The 13,397-nt window shown below is 33.3% G+C and overlaps 1 protein-coding gene across 1 annotated transcript in view; it reads left to right on the plus strand.

Moving 5' to 3' along the window:
- Window positions 1-1,276: 1,276 nt before the first annotated feature.
- Window positions 1,277-13,397, plus strand: part of LOC148302750 (doublesex- and mab-3-related transcription factor A2-like) — a 40,709-nt gene continuing 28,588 nt past the window's right edge. Inside the window, exons 1-2 of the mRNA XM_088271068.1 lie at window positions 1,277-1,290; window positions 2,927-3,071. Coding sequence (XP_088127194.1) covers window positions 1,279-1,290; window positions 2,927-3,071 — 157 coding nt within the window. The 5' untranslated portion in view covers window positions 1,277-1,278. The remainder of the gene's footprint in view (window positions 1,291-2,926; window positions 3,072-13,397) is intronic.

The raw sequence follows: 13,397 nt of genomic DNA on the forward strand, positions 1-13,397 counted from the left end.
TGTACATAATTTAATATTTTATACATCGCTCACTCATCAAAAATCGTCAATTTTCAGGTGTGCATGTTTTCGGAATGCCCAAAAAATGTACTATATCCCAGCAAAAAGGCATATTTTTAACTTAATATTTGCCCGCTACAGGGCAGAAAATGTTGTTTTTGCATTTTTAAGAAAAGGTATTGTTTAATATTTTTTTTTAATACTTATACTTCATATTTTTCAAATGGAGAAAAAACCTTCAGGTTTTACCTAAAAAGATCTGTTGCACAATAGAAAGTTCGAAAAATGCCTTAATATTTATTTTTAATACATTGTTTTATATTTTTAAACCTTAAAAACGTTCTCCTGAAAAATCACGTTTTTTGATTCATGACGTTCTTGAAAGGAGTGAGCGACATGTCATAATATCAACATTGAAGCATAAATAATTTATGCTTTGTGTACCTTTTTGTAGCTTAGCTTTTTTAACGTTAACGTCTCTCGGAATTATTTAAAATCTAATCAATATCCTTTGAATTTAATATGATATAGACCTTCTAATGGTAAAAGTTACTTCGTCCGTGTTTGTACTTTTTGATATGCCAAAATCATTGTTACATTCATTATTACAAATACTATATTTACAGTCCAGATATATTGGATTATCCAACATAGAAAAATTAAATAAAATCCAGTAAAAATTCTTTAATTTTAAGGAATTTCATTTTTCTTTTTTTGCCATCTTTAAAGAGTAACGCTTATTTGAACTATTACTTAAATTTGTATATCTTTTAAGTTTTACCTTCAATACTTTTCATTTTATATTTGATACAAGTATATAAAATACAAGATATTTGATTGATTGATTTCGGATTTTGACCTGTATTGCTTTATTTTCATTAAGCTTATTTTTTGACATCTCATCATAGATGAAGAAGAATATGGTTGTCTGGGCATTAACGACCGTCATAGGCTAGTTCAAGTGATCACTTTACACACGCGTAACATTCACTAATTCTACCCATGATTGACTACCATACTACTAAAATGCTTGGAAGTTCTATATACTCGTATATGAACCAATTTCGAAACATTGTACTTGAATCACTAGAATTTTACTGGAGACATCTATTGGTGAGATAAAAGAAGCTTATTTTGTTTTTTTTTCAGAGGACTCCAAAATGCGCTCGCTGCAGAAACCACGGGGTGGTATCAGCCCTTAAGGGACACAAACGCTACTGCCGATGGAGGGACTGTGTATGCGCCAAGTGTACCCTCATCGCAGAGAGACAGCGAGTCATGGCCGCTCAGGTTTGAACTTAACCTGTTTTCAAATTGGCTTACATCGGATACAGTATCCTCAATAAAATCTCATTAACACGTTGATTGTCGGTCACGCGTGTACGCGTGATCCGGCCCGTCAGCCGATGGGCGATCACGCATTACCGCGTAATAAATATTTACACAATGTTAAACCTACTTCGATAATATTATGTGTATTTGATTACGTATTTTTATCGATTGTTACGGGGTATGATCGATAATCCTGAAATTATCCGGAACATTAGTCTGTATGTTCTCGATAGTTACCTAAGACAGCGTCGACATACATTGTTTCACATTCCTATACACAGGATCAACCTGCCGATGGTTATGCCTGTAGGAAGAGCTACCGCTATGTTGAACAATATCTCATTGGATATTGATCTTTTCCATTTGTCTACAGGAGTTTTCCGAAGCGGGATTCTTTTACACCTTTGGCAATAGTATCCTTACTTATTTTCTATTTTTGTTAATGTATACGATTTAAATTTAAGTTTGTAATGTGTATGTTAATTATAAATAAATAAATTGAATTGAAAATATTAAAACTAAAGACATATTTTATAACGCTACATTAGCACATTAAAAAAATATAAACAAGTTTAAAGAAAAATAATAATTTAACCATCTTCTGAAATCCAGCTTTTCAGGTCGGCAATCAACGTGTTAAAAAAGGTCTGGTAAACCGTGGAGTTATTGACACCTCACCTGTTATTGGCAAAACTTTTTTTTAAATCTCTGAATGTTTTTTAATAGTTATTATAACATAAATGTGGAATTGTTTAATTGGCTTTTTTTGAACGTAACTATTTTTGTTAATGTAATGTAATGTTTATTATATCATTTTTTATATGTAAAGCTGTATAATTTCCGAAGAAATAAAAATAAAATAAAATAACTGATTGAAAATAAAATGCTTGGTCTATTTATTCTAAAGCATGGGAATATTGGTTGGGGTGGAACGAGTAATGCATTAATGAAAAAAAAACTTAATGTTCCAAGACGGACTCCCATAGAGGAAATATTCAACAAATTGCAAATTATGACCGGCAAACAATTGTACTCTTATGTATGCATTTAAGAATTAATAATAACAACCCTTATGTATACATTTAAGAATTACTAATATACCACAAGAAAACACCCCCAGCAAAGCACATAAATCACAATTAACAATGCTCGTTTTTTTTTACAAAAAAATGTCAGATTCTTTATGTTTTATTTAAAGAGTACCTACTAATAATTGTCCAGTATAAAAAAACAAACTTGAATTAAAAAAAATAATTCAATAAAAGCAACAAAAAAAAACTTTACTCGCATTAAAAATAACAGTAAAAAAAGAATACGTAATTTTTTGTAATTTATCGAAGAATTTCCGTAAATTTTCAATAAAAAGCGTCAAGGCAACTGGCGAGTTCAGTTCAGATGTTTATCTTATGTAACGCGAACGAGCCAATCCATGCGAGCAGTGCTCGTGTTGGCGCGATACGACACATGCGTCATCCACGAACACTACTCTATCGAAAGCATTAAGTGGTTACTTTTGATTCAGATTTTGTGGGTACTTTTTTCCGATGGGCAAATCGTCGTCGTCTGGCTGTAGGAATGTAATTACAGGATGCAGTTTATGTGCCCGACACAGGTGGCGCTCCGCAGGCAGCAGGCTCAGGAGGAGAGCGAGGCTCGCGAGCTCGGCCTCCTGTACGCGGGCCCCCCGGGCAGCGCCCCCCAGCCGCGCCCCCACTACAAGGACGACATGCACCAGCCGAGTGAGTGGCCCCCTTTACCTTGCCATTATTATCTATATTGAAAGCTGTCCCACCGCATGCCCAGATCTGATACAGAAGCATCTAGGCTTCCTGACAGATCTGCTCTTGCTAAGCATTTTTTAAAACTAAGTTGCGAAATTGTATCTCAATTTTACTGTGAATTTACATTTAAAAGTTTTCAATGGTCAAGAAAAAATTTAAGCATTAAAATTAGAATTCAAAGTATGAATGGAATCTTTTTTCGATAAATATGAATTGAATTGAAATTAGGATATATTATTCTAAGTAGGTACTTAGTAGGTAAGTGATGTGACCACCTAGGTTGCGGGGTGCCCACGCCTGCTCAGTAGATACATATTAGTATAGCCGGTAAATCCAAGCAAGTGCCCACAAACTACAGTAATGTATGGCTATTTAAACACTTTTATAAAAACAAAGTTTCATGGCCGCAGATGTACCACGGTTATTTGTTCAAATCAAATAGCATTTCGTCTCCAGTGGCGTGTGGTATTTCAAAAGCTAAAACTCCACTACTTCGAAAATATTCCACTTCCAAAAAGTCGAAAATACAGGTTTTTACCTTCAAATTGGACGTCTTACAAATCAAATTCGACGCCTTGCAAAACATATTGGACGTATAACTATAATTTTTTTCTGGATTGCTTACCACGTGGCGTTTGTGCACTCGGTCCATGCAATGCGTAGTATTTTATGATGTAGAGGGATACAGTTGCATTAACTCGGTCAACTTTAATGTAGAAAACCCTTGATGTCAAGTTCTAACGAAAATGTGGCTTATTTTTTATTATTTTTTATTCAGGGATTTTACAGAATAGTAACATCAATCAAGTCATTCTCATAAATGACTAACACAAAATAAGTATTTGTACTATCGCAGTTATGAAATTCCACATTTGTGAATTTGTGAAAGTACCTGGAAGAAGGACGGGAAGGAGGAAAAGGGGAAAAAGAAAAGACCAAAGCACAAGTCAAAGACAAATTGTACTAAACTAGGGACACACCACGATATAAATGTCGAGTTACAATGTAGGCGATCACAGCGCCAATAATGCCGAGTTGAACATATCAAAATCCTAATATTCATCGTTAACCAATTTAGATGAACGATAAAAATAGCAACTCTGTTTAAAGTTTGTTCTTCTCGTGGGAAGCAAATTAATTGAACGTATATCATGTTCTAAGTAATTGAATTAACAATGAATGATAAGGAGAGTGTTTTATTACCATACCACAAATTTATCAATGCTTTTAATTTACAAAAAAAATGAACGTACACTCGTATTAAAAGATGGTACCTACTCCAAGCGCCGCGGGCCGCCACTGCGCGGTTTACTTTATAATACTTTCATATATAGTTGCAGAACATTGAAGTTTTCTATTGGACATATAAAGAGGAGTGTTTACACTAAAATATCTTTATTTGTTTAAACAAAGTGTGTCTTGTTAACTTGCGCAACGCTAATGGAGTCCACGGTCCGACTACTAGCAGCTCCACCGCGGCCTGCCTTCTCCCAGCGCACTTCTAGCTGTTGCCTGTTAGTTACGGCAAACATTATACTGTTTGCCTTCAGGGGTGGTCAAGTGGACTTAGCTGGACTCTAAACCTGACACGGATTCTCTTAGACCCATCGATCCGTCTTGGAGGCGATCGGCTTATGAGATTCTTGATTCCATACTCGAAAATCAGCTCAAAACTCTTTAAGGGAACTCGCAATCGGTATGCGATCGGCAGCGCTAGAAACCGGTCGAATATTTGCGCATAATTTAAAAAAATATATGTCGGAATTAGACTTTTTTTCAAAGTATTTATATTTTATTTTTTTTATTTTATTTGGTCGGGAATTGTACAGCTTTACATATAAAAAATGATAAAATAAACAATAGTTACATTAACAATAATAAACATTACATTACATTAACAAAAATAGTTACGTTAAAAAAAAGCCAATTAAACAATTCCACATATATTGATAAAATATTGTACAATTTTTTAAACTCCTTAATATAAATCGGAGAACGAAAAGTTTAATTCGAAATAAACGAAGTCTATTCAGGCCTAGATCTCGGGCGTTTAAATCACAACGCGTTCGGCCGCGCTGAGGGCTAGACGTGTGTTCAATAAATAAAAAAATATACCAACAAATATTGCAATTCGACTTTATATGAAAATATATTGAAAAAATATTATTATAATTTTTTTAACTCGTTTCATTTCAATAACTCTTTTCTTTTCAAAACTATATATTTATTTTTAAGATGAACTTATTTTTTCAACACAAAAACGGTATTTTAAGTAAAAAATCAATTATGTCAAATGTTACCTGGATAAAAAAAAATATGTTTCGATTTATCGTATATTGGGCCTTAACAATAACGGTATTATTGATTCTAACTTTCGAAGTTTGCGATCGGAATTTACCTTTAAGTTGCAATAACTCCCAAGTAATACTTTTCATTTTCCCTCTCCTCTAGCCAAGTCATCGCGAAGCGGATTGGAAAATGGTCGACCCTTGAAACTTGAAAAAATAACGTAATTATGGCAACAACGTTAATGGCGTATACCAAAGTCCACTCAGCACTTCTCTGGCCGGAAATATTGCCGTTTCAGACCAATTATTATTGAGAAAAGTTGCTAGAATGTTTAACTCTAAACACTGGCCCTTGGGACTACGAAACCACAGAAATACGCCTAAACCAGGATCGAATTTCCGATTTTTTTATATTTATTATTATTTAAGTTTTACTTGGTAAATATTAATTATTTTTCCTTGCTCTATCCCAACTTATCGTCTTTGTAAACTATACGGATCAGCTCTTCTTGTCCTCAAATTGTAGGTCCTTCTATCATATACAACGTCACCTAGGTCATGCCTTCGAATCATGTTATCTTTCTGTAGCATCCATGATTTTTTTAGACTTCTTCTAGATGTCTTTCGAGAAAGATCCATAGCGATCTTCTGATTTACAATATGTTCTCTGCGTCCTATGTGCGCATATCATCTCAATTGCCCTTCTTCTACCTTACTATTGATATCACTTACACCCAGGCTTTCACGAATGCATGAACTCATTTTATCTGTAAGGGACACTCCAGCTGATGATCTAAGCATTCGCATTTCAGGAGTTTCTAGTAGTATGTGTTATACATCGTCCATCATTTGGAGCCATAAAGGAGTGTGGGTTTGATAATTGTTAGGTAGACTTTTACCTGAAGCTTGGCTGACATTTTTGGGTCATAAAGGACTCTCGTCACGGTTCACTACTCTATTAGTACCAATATTTCTTTAGATGTATCGATTCGTGATACAGATATCTTCAAATATTCCCATAACCGTAGATATACGCAGGGGTCTTTAAAAGCATCAAATAGCTTTGATTCTATTTATCCTTTCATTCTGACAATCTTTGTGATCTTTTAACAGAATATAAGCACAATCCATACTGGTTTAATATTGAAATAATTTTCAGTAAAGAAAATACTATTTTTATGAAGCAAATTCACTGAAATGACGGAATGATAAATGAAAACTAATTTTTACTTTAATTTATTAACATAATAATACAAGTGCGAGGGTAGTCGAAAAAATGATACTGACAAAACATATTTTATTTATTGTTTCGGCATTAACTTTGTGGTAAGACATGTTACAATGATTAAAGAAAACACTTGTTTTTTACCACTTGAGTTTTATTATAGACTACATGTTTCAGAAGCTAAACTTCCATCATTCAGGTCTGTATAATAACTGATAATAACAGTTAATATACAGACCTGAATGATGGAAGTTTAACTTCTGAAACATGTAGTCTATAATAAAACTCAAGTGGTAAAAAACAAGTGTTTTCTTTAATCATTCTGACAAAACATTATTTAATCAAAAGAAGTGTGTTTTTTCATGTTTTTTTTCTTGATTAGATCATTCAATCTTTTGGGGATCATCCCCATTTTTCTGTTTGTTGTTTTAATTTTTTTTAAACAAACAAAATACAGCAGACATGCGTTTAGAGATATTCTCAATATTTTTCTGGCACAAATAGAGATTTTGAGTTCACACATAGCATCTGTAACGTTTTCTTCTTCTCTCGCCATGTACATACGTGTCGGGTTGTGGTCCCGTGGTTAGTGTCGCGGTCTCTTCAAGTCAGTTTCTCGGTTCGAACCCACTCTGCCCCAATTTGATACCTACTACTACTACTACTACTACCATCACGCCATTTCCCCGCAGGGGTAGGCAGAGAGGATGGAACGCCACACTCTTCTGCCCTGACATACACTCCTCGCCTCCTTCACATCCATACATCTAGTCATACATGCCCTCCGATTACGCAGACTTTTGACACCGCTAGATTTTAGGTTCTGATTGATCTGATCGTGCCAAGTCTTTTTCGGTCGTCCACGTTCTGTTTTCCCTCTCACATTCGCCACATATATTTTCTTAGTCATTCTCTCGCTATCCATTCGCTCCACATGTCCATACCACCGCAAGGAGCTCTTTCTAATCTTTTCAATTATTCCTCGTTCAGCCTTACATTCCTTTCTTATATCTTCGTTTTTAATTCTGTCATACAATGATTTTCCACACATTCGTCTGAGGGAGCGCATTTCAACAGCATTCACTCTGCTTTCATCCTTCCTTTGCCAGTTCCATGTTTCGCTTCCATACATTATACCTATTTCTAATAATGAGCCGCTCAAGCTCACAGAAATAATATGAAATGGAAATATTTGCGTAAATAATGAATAACGCAAAAAATGATACCTAGCTAAAAATGGGTCCGGAATTTAAAATACTTATAAATTTCGCATGTAAATACATAAAATACGCTTTCTTTAAAGTTATGTTTTTTTTAATGAATCCGGTCCTGATTTGATACAGTGGGTACAGTAGTTATACAGGGCCGAGCAAGTGGCTGAGGTAATAGGTGTAAAAAGCACTGCACTGAAACATTTGCCAAGTGGTCGAGTGCTGAATTACTGAAACCGCCGAAGGGAGGGGGTGACTCATAGCCAAGCGTAGCATTCTATTGCCGCCTCACAGAAGCCAATGTAACTAGGAGGGAATTTATGGTATATTTCCATTGGCTTCATAAATTGTAATTAGTAATATCGCTCACTCTTTCAACAACGTCATATATCAAGAAACTTGATTTTTCCGGAGATCGTTTTTAAAGTTTAAAAATATAATGAAATGTATTAAAAATAAATATCAAGCCACTTATTGAACTTTTTACTACATAACAGATCTTTTTAAGTGAAACCTGAATGTTTTCTCTCCATTTGAAAAATATTTAGTATTTAAAAAAAAAAAATAAACAATACCTTTTCTTAAAAATGCAAAAACAACACTTTCTGCCCTGTAGCGGGTAAATATTAAATTAAAATATTATTCGAGAAATAAAAATACTTTGTGTTCTGATCCACTCACATGGATCAGAACACAAAGTATTTTTATTTCTCGAAATAATATATCAATATTAATTTATTATTAGATTAAAACCAATATTTTTAGCTTTTCCACTTTTTTATTTGACCAGCGACCGGGTTTCGTCGTTACCGACATCATCAGACTGGATCATCGTCGTCGTTACCGACACCACCAGTCTGATGATGTCGGTAACGACGAAACCCGGTCGCTGGTCAAATAAAAAAGTGGAAAAGCTAAAAATATTGGTTTTAATCTAATAATAAATTAAAAATGCAATTCCATCACGAAGTGTCAGTGGATAATATAAATCTATATATCAATATGATCCACAAAGTTAATGCTTTCAATATTCATAACATTAAATTAAAAATTTGCCGCTTTTGCTGGGATACAGTACATTTTTGGGCATTCCGAAAACATGCACAACTGAAAATTTACAATTTTTGATTTATGACGTTGTTGAAAGGAGTGAGCGATATGTGTACATTTAAAGTGTACACCCGGAAAACGGTTTGTGATTATTGAGTCGGGAATAAAATGTGTATTTTTCAGAATTTACACTGGTCAAACGAAATATGATTTTGTAAATTTTATTTAATATTTGACAATTATTTTAAAAATGAAACACTTGTGTAATAACCACTTGTATCCGTATGTAAAATTTATCGCTTTAAAAGGAATATTCACGAAGACTGAACTCATTCGCCGGCCAATTGCCTAAGACGTATTACGCATTTCCATGTCCGTTTTTTTAAAGAATGTGTATTGGATATTTTTCTGTTTTTAGAATTTACAAAGAAAAAATATTTTTAGAATTTTTTATAACTCCTTATCTTTCAATAACTCTTTTTTTTTGAAAACCATATAATTATTTCGAAGTAAAACTTAGTTTTTCAATGCAAAAACTGTGTTTTAAGAAAAATATAAATTACGTAAAATGTTACCAGGAATTAGAGAAAATTATGTTGCGACTTAACTAATACTGGGCCTTAATATCATCTTCTTTTTCTAACCCTTATCTGCACCCAATGATGCATTGGGCACTGCATCATATTGATGCAGTGTTACCTTTATCACTCCTACGCTTCAGGGACCAGTCCAGGGTAATATTAAATAAATATTAGAGTGTAAAATCACTAATATTTATTTTAACTCCCCTGGGAATCCAACTCGGTAGCTAAATACGCTAACCATTACACCACGGAGGCGGATAAAAATGCCTTAATATCCATTGAGATATAAATATAAATTTAAAAAATATTATTATTTGACTGTATTGCAAGACCCGAAGCCATTTCATCCTTTCACATTCCCTGTATAATAGTTCTTTGTGGGAAACCATAAGGTATTTTATGGTATTGTGACGTCAGTAGTCACCATTTGGCACATAATAGGGCGGCACCGCGGGAATGTGTGGAATCCGAACTCCGCCTTTGGAGCTTCATATGAAAAATTCCACAGTAACTTTTATTGGCACGGCCCCCCCTTTCTGGGGAGATTATAGAAATATGGAAGTGTTCCTTCTTATTATCACACGTCAGGTACCCTCGGCCAGGGATATTCAACCATCTTATCAATCGTGTCGGCAGTCACTTTATAATATTTTATTTATTTTATTATATAAAGCATTAAACCTTTAGTCTAAGTCCCTCTCCAAGCACAAGAGCTCAGTCTCTTTTTTAGAGATGCACAGCGAATCTAAAACTATAAGTTTGCCATATGTATAAATGTTCAGAAATCGTATTATGTTGTACTTAAAAATGTAACTTTATTAAATAAATAAAATATATATATATATATATATATATATATATATATATATATATATATATATATATATATATATATATATATATATATATATATATATATATATATATATGTATATATATATATATTATTTGAACTTTATGTACAGAAAAGAAATGAGTACATTAGCGGGCTGATTGCTACAAAGCAGTATATTCCAACTAATCAAAAACAGACTAGTGATATTGATCAAAACGTTATAAGTATACCATATCAATCACTCCTTTCAACAATATCATAATTTAAAAAAAAATTGATTTTTCAGGAGAAAAGAAAAGAAAAAGAAAAAAATATAACACAATGTATTAAAAGTAAATATCAAGCCACTTATTGAACTTTTTACTGTGCAACAGAACTTTTTAGGTAAAACCTGAAGGTTTTTGCTCCATTTGAAATATATTTAGTTTATTTTAAAAAATAATTAAACAATACCATTTCTTCAAAATGCAAAAACATCATTTTCTGCCCAGTAGGGGGTAAATATTAAATTAAAAATAAGCCTCTTTTGCTGGGATATAGTACATTTTCTGGGCATTCCGAAAACATGCACAGCTGAAAATTGTCAATTTTTGATTCATGACGTTGTTGAAAGGAGAGAGCGATATTTAGCTGTTTGCAAACATTCTTTGCCTCTTCTACATTCATGCATCACCTCATACATACCCGACGATAATTACCACTCCTGACCCGGGCGCTTTCAAGTATTTGACATACCTGATTGTGCCAAGTTTGCTTCGGTCTTCGGCTGCTTCTTTTTCCAACTATATTCGCCTCATAAATTTGTTTAACCGTTCTTTCCTCACTCATACGTTCCACATGTCCAAACCATCTCAACACACCTCTCTCAATTTTGTCGATAGTGCTTATCTCAACCTAGCATTCTTTCATCATTCGAACATCTATCAAACATCTTTTTGCCACACATTCGTCTGAGGGATCGTAACCACTGTCAATTGATCAATATGTGAAACATATAGTGTAGAATTTACTGATGAGTTGATATTTTAGCGGCAAAATTTTAATGAAAAAAAATAGTGAGAATAATTTTATGGTTATTAATTTTGCGACATAAGCTAGATCTTATTTAGCGTATACGTAACTCCATCACTGCCTATAATAAGATATAGTGTTTACATAACAGATGTATGTACGAGCAGTGGTTTTCCAATTAGTTTTAATTTTCGCAGAAACGCATGACTTGCAGATTTAGAAAAAAATCAATTAATTATTGGCAATCGTTACGTGGCTCTTATAGTTTACTTAGGTACATAAAACATTCGTATTTATAGAGATCTCAGTATAATCGTGACTCAACCGTGACACTTTCTGCAATTGGAATGGCCACGCGAATATACACAATTATGTGTCAAATTATAAGTACATTTTTTAATGACTTGAGTGCTGTTAGGTTGGGTTACATCGAGCCAGCTACTGATGTCAGTACCTACTGGCGCCGAGAAATGTCTTAAACTATTATTAATATTTATGAAAAAACAAAAAAAATATTGTGACAATTGTTTCGCCAGTTATAGCATTTTCAAACGAATGCTTTGAAAATGCCATAACTTGGCGTCACAATTGTCACAAAATTCGTTTTGATGTGTTTTTTTAATAAAATACAACTTAGTAGACTCAAAAAATCTGTATTTGATTTAAAAATTAATACATAAATTAAAATGGAGTTCTACAAATTAAACGCCAAATCAATAAATACGTTATTAATATTCCTCATATTTAAGGGGATATTCGCAAACACAGGATTCATTTCACTGGAGACCACCGGAGAGGTAACATGTCTGTTTGCGCCCAATTTTTTCACATAAATTATATCGGATATTTTTTTGCCCTTGCTTTCGGTAATACTGCTGTGAAAAAGTAATCAAGATTTGTTTGCACATTTGAAGTTTGCTGTGTTTTTTATAATCAACTCTCCAAAATTATAAAAATATGTATAACATTTACAAACCAATTTTTTTATCCGTTAAATCCGAAGTTCGTTAAATACAGGTCCGTTATATAAAGATTTTACTGTAGGTACTTACATTTGATTAAAATATGTGAGTGTATTTGACTTATAAGGTTGGGGTTCGGTTGTTGCTTGGAAATAATATACATATAAAACAGTTTTATGATGAGTACGTGATGGTATGTTGGGAAGATTCAGAATTATTAGTTTATTTTTATACACACTAAACAGTTTTTGTCTCTATGTATAATCTAAAGTAAGATAATAAATAAAATAAAATTGTGTTTAGTTAAAATTTTACTTGGTAAATACCACTATTTCTAAAAATCTATTGTGACACGTGTATCGATGCATTCCGCATCATTTAGATCAGTGTTCCGCAATTTTTTTCTATTCAAGGCACACCTACCAAATTAAGAAATTTCAGAGGTGCATATTTACCATATTATGGCAACATATTTAACATATTATGTTTACAACATTTTGAGTGTGTCCAAATACTTGTTCACAAAATCTGGATTATCTCCAATTATAGGAGTTATTTTCATATTATTTTTTGACATCTCATCAAAGATGAAGAAGAATATGGAAGTCTGGGCATTTACGGGGCTGACGACCGTCATAGGCTGGTTTAAGTGATCACTTTACACACATGTAACATTCACCAATTCTACCCATTATTGACAACCACACTACTCAAATTCTTGGAAGTTCCATATATATGAACCAATTTAGAAACCTATTTCTTGAATCACTAGAACTTCACTAGAGACATCTATTGGTGAGATGTAAAGAAGCTTTTTATTAAGCAGAAACTCTTATATTAGTATGTGAGATCCGAATCCTGGATTATAATCACACACATGACACACACCCAGACTTCCATATTCTTCTTCATCTTTGATGAGATGTCAAAAAATAATATATTATGTTTAATGCGAAAAATGAGATTACTTAACTAAGTAGGTACAGGCAATCGAAATTTGGAGCAATGTGTTATTTTCACAAAATTAGACCTTTTTCCGCGGCACGCAACTAATCACCACGGTACCACACCTGTGTGCCGCGGCACACACTTTGCGGAATAATGGTTTAGATAAAAAA

The sequence above is a fragment of the Brachycentrus maculatus genome, unplaced genomic scaffold (assembly GCF_059751285.1).
Source record: "Brachycentrus maculatus isolate JH-2025_06_01 unplaced genomic scaffold, ASM5975128v1 h1tg000419l, whole genome shotgun sequence".
NCBI lineage: Eukaryota > Metazoa > Arthropoda > Insecta > Trichoptera > Brachycentridae > Brachycentrus > Brachycentrus maculatus.